Source organism: Glycine max, chromosome 15 (genome assembly GCF_000004515.6).
Source record: "Glycine max cultivar Williams 82 chromosome 15, Glycine_max_v4.0, whole genome shotgun sequence".
Classification (NCBI taxonomy): Eukaryota; Viridiplantae; Streptophyta; class Magnoliopsida; order Fabales; family Fabaceae; genus Glycine; species Glycine max.
This window is the reverse complement of record NC_038251.2, coordinates 36250740-36255222: the sequence shown is the minus strand read 5'-3', so window position 1 is coordinate 36255222 and position 4483 is coordinate 36250740. Positions and strand designations below refer to the sequence as shown.

The window sequence follows — 4483 nt, the reverse complement described above, 5'->3', positions numbered from 1 at the left end:
ACCTCCCATGCATTAACTTAATGGTTTCTATTGGCCATCATGTGTGGACTTGAAGATTGAAGAGTAAGTGCATTAGTGGATTTAATGCATGTCTAAATAAAAAGGTCAAAAAAATTAATGGTCGTAGCTAGGTACATAGGTTTGTTTGGCTTACTAGCATGTGTCCTTTTGTGTGGATTTTTAGATTTATCAGTCTATCACCATGTGTAGTTTCGTGTATGTCATAATATGGCATGCATATATGCCTAAGGGTTTTATACCAAATTAGCTGCCTTAGTACTTAGCATGTGTATATTAATAAATCTATGATAAGTTTAAGTTCAAAATTAATTTACTCATTTTTTGTACATGTTGTTTAACAAAAAATACTCACAATTGCTTTGAACTAACATGACTAATGATTATGATATATATAAAGAAATGTATTCAGAACAATATTTTTTAATATCTATTTTATGTTAAATTGCTTCATATGTTTTATTTGCTCGATGAAATATATAAAGAAATTGTTTTTTTTTTTCAAATTTTGAAGGATGAGCAACATGGCCAACATATTATTATTTAAAAGTGGTCATATTTATTACCTTAAAATTTCAAATTCCTCTTGCATACATAATTTGAGATACTGTTAACTATTGATAATATAAATAATAAAAACTAAATTAACAATTTTAAATTATTATTACAAAATATAAAATGGAACAAAAAAAAAGGATGAATCATACCATCTCATGCCATCTGTTTTTTCAATGTTCGCGAGAATGATCCGAGGAGTTAAAAAATAGAATGGACTGATGGTGTCTATTTTTTTAAAAGCTCAATATCCTACCGTACTTTCTAACAACATAGTAGTAATTCTATCATTAACGTTAATGCAAATGGTAACAGAGCATAGATTGTTCATGTGATTATATGGGAACAGACCACAAATTATTGATGTGATTATATGGGAACAGACCGTGTAATGAAAAAAAATTATCATTAAAAATATTATTTCTATCTATTTACAATTTAACCATCCAGTGTATTTTTTGCATATTTAAAAATATTATAATTAAGAAAAATACAAAAATTAAAAAAAAAATAAACTAATTATTTCAATTAAAAAAACTTTGTACTAGATTTCAGCTCAATAATTTTATAAGCAAATAACAAAACTCACATTCAGGAAAAAAAAATGTAAATTATTTTGAGAAACTTTCAAGGGACAATATAAATGTATGTTGTCCACAAAATAGTCTACCGATATTGTCATATTTATATAATAGGAGGGATATATAATCTGTTCAGCTAAAACCCTTATTATGACTTGATCCAACAAAATTACCCGCATTTGAGTATGCACATAAAAACACATTTGCTAACTACAGGTGCAAGTGTAAGTGTGAAAGCCCAAAATAATCCTTCTTACAACAATAAATAATAGTTGATCATGGTATAATGCGTGACTCTTGACTCATTTATAATGAGGGAATAAGAACAAGGGACCAACAACTCAAAGTCTAATTATAACCATTAATATAGATTCATGGTATCCAATTAATATTGCCAATAAAAATTAAAGACCACTGAACCAACTGAAACAAACAATGTCCCATGCCTTTCTGCCTTGGTCATTCAAAAAGTGAAACCCATTAACAAAATTTGCTTAGGAAGTGGATCAATGGTGACCCCGTTTGAAGAAATCAATTTATTTCCTTTGTTTCATTTTCCTTCCTTCATCTACCAATGACAACGGGTTCAAGACCCATGGTTCAAACAACAAAATATATACAATCAGATGTAAACTTTGGTAAACAATGAAATTCATACAAAATTAACATCATTCATTCCCTTCCAAGTTAAATAAAACATGTCGGTAACTATTATAATAAGTTCTAACACATTATCCTATATGTTTATGCATATTTAACACAACCAAATAATAAATTAGAGTCACTATTGATGACCAACATACAAAATAAAGACACCAACTACCAAATATAAGTTGTTGTTTCGGTTAAACATGGATCAAATAAAACCTCATGTGCTATAAACATTGCATCCACATATAGTATAATTGCATAATGCTTCCATAAGTTACTTTTAAGTGGATAATCCTGGAAAAAAAAAACCACCAGCAACATATACACAATAACAAGGTTAAGCCAACAAGGTTAAGCCACTTATATCCAAATAGATAACAAAATTAAAAAATGATGCAAACATTAAGTCATTACCAATCAATTTGTTCAACACAACAAAATTATGATTATCAACCAGCATAGCTACTACCAACAACAAATGTGTGTGGCTGCTACATGAATTGCAACATTAACAAAAAACAGTGTCCCAAACAATATGTGAATGAATGATTTCATTGCCCATCATTAAGTGCATAACATAAAAATTGTAAAACAAATTGTCCCAAACAAGTAGATGATTACCAGTTCATAGTTATATTCATCTATAGGTTGACATGTAGTGTTAGTTTGTTCACTAGATGAAATAAATGACCACCAACAGGAACATTTGCATTTCGAGGAGGGTTGGTGCAAGAACGCTTATTGTGGCCACTTCCACCACATTGGCCACAGTTTTGGATTCTCCTTCACTTGCCGGATTCATCTATTCCAACTTGTCCACATCCTTTAGTTCGAACAACAACAGGGTCTAAAATACCATCATAATTATCACCATGCTGGTTATCATTCTCATCGAAACATGGTTGGCTGTTTTTCTTGGACTTTCGCCTTCTAAGCTCATTTGATAGGAAATGCAACATTTTGTCATATGCCTCTTGATCACAGTACGTAGCTTCACAGACTTCTCTAGAAACTTGAACCAGAGTGGCATACCTGCCCATCAAATGGGAATCCTAATACATTGAAGAATCGGGATATTTTTCTTTGATACCTTTTGTGGCATATTTTGACCACCTATTCAGAACCAAAGAACTTGGCAACTCCGTAAAATTTAAACAAACCAAAACAGCCAATATGTGATCACATGGAAGACCAATGGATTGCATTCTCATACAACAACAACTAAAATGAACTGTGAATGGGCAATAGGACACACGCCAAACACTTCCACTACAGTACTTAACAATCGTGTAAACTAAGAACATCACCATCTCTATGCAATCAACGACTCTTAACTTAATAGTCCAAGAGACATAGGACTGAAAAAGTATAAACATCTCCTTAGTAAGCTAATGATCAATAGACCACTCAAGAGATCAAAGATTTGTTTACAAAACTTCATTCTCATATGTTGAGAAATAATCTGCCACAACCACTCTATATCGAAAATATGTGAGGCACCTTTGAAATTGTTCTACAAAATCCGTTAAATTAGTTCGTGAATGAACATATTTTGCAACATGAGCATGGAAGGCTTCACATCGAGATGTTGTCCGTATGCCCGCAAAAAAGTTACCCCTCAAATGGGCAGGAGACCACTTCATCCTTTTTTCGTACAATTCAGCAATCCAACTATTATCTTCCAATTGAAAGGTAGCAACCATCTCTGTCCATTTTTCTTCAAATTCGATCACTTCAAAATCACCAAGCATTAGCTTCTTCAACCATTTCAAAACTTGTTTATCTCGAACATGGCTCAATGCATTACTCAATAAGTGCCATGCACACAGTCTGTGAAAAACACCTGGCATCACTCTTGTTATAGCATTCCTTATAGCTAGATCGCCATCAGTTATTATTGAACAAGGAGTTTTTCCTTTCATTGCTTCCAAGAATTTTTCTAAGAACCAAACATATGTTTCTTCCGTCTCATCAGTCATGATAGCAGTGCCAAAAACTATTGTCTGATTATGGTGGTTAACACCAGAGAAGACAACAAAAGGGAACAAATACTTATTTTTCTTATAAGTGGCATCAAATATGAGTACATCACCAAATACCTCATAAAGCAATTGGCTCTCAGCATCACACCAAAACAACCATTGTAGTCTTGAGCCTTCATCCGCAGTGTATGAAACATACATCACTGGATCTTTCTTGCGTAAATTATGCAAATACTTTAATGCACCACTTGCATCAGAGGTATGTTGCTTTCTCATGCGCACTTTTTGATTGTAAATATCTTTCCTAATAAACCCCACTTTGTCATATCCACCACAATGATTGGCAAATGTTGTGTACATGTGCGGAGGTCTAATGCCAACTTTTCTATAGTTTTCAATTTGTATAATATCAGTTGCTGACATCTTCCTATGTGCTGGCAACAAAGATGACAATTTTAGGTCCAATAATAAATGATTGTGCTCAAAATTCCAACATGTCACATACCATCATCCCATACAAAAATGCACATGAACACGAAACATTACTTGACAACCACACCTGCTTTCTTTTTTTCTTGGCGCTTCCTTGTATTTGATGTCGATCCTTTATCTCTCCTTTAACTAGCACATGAAAAAACAAATTTTTGTTGTAGTGTTTCCCTATATGTGCTTCTAAGAATATGACTCTTCCTAACA

The 4483-nt window shown here is 32.6% G+C and overlaps 1 protein-coding gene across 1 annotated transcript; it reads right to left on the bottom strand.

The window, feature by feature from the left end:
• Window positions 1-2590: 2590 nt before the first annotated feature.
• Window positions 2591-4210, bottom strand: LOC102670052 (protein FAR1-RELATED SEQUENCE 5). Its single transcript, XM_006598451.1, has 2 exons — window positions 3306-4210; window positions 2591-2837 (listed from the first exon to the last, which is right to left on the bottom strand). The coding sequence occupies exons 1-2, from the start codon at window positions 4208-4210 to the stop codon at window positions 2591-2593; spliced, it is 1152 nt and encodes a 383-aa protein (XP_006598514.1).
• Window positions 4211-4483: the final 273 nt, after the last annotated feature.

What these genes read in the sequence shown, in the direction of transcription:
- LOC102670052 (XM_006598451.1), bottom strand. Translation starts at nt 4,210, where the DNA reads ATGTCAGCAACTGATATTATACAAATTGAAAACTATAGAAAAGTTGGC. An exon ending in TTTGTAGAACAATTTCAAAG is followed by an intron (nt 2,838 to 3,305) that starts GTGCCTCACATA and finishes TTTGATGGGCAG; the next exon opens with GTATGCCACTCTGGTTCAAG.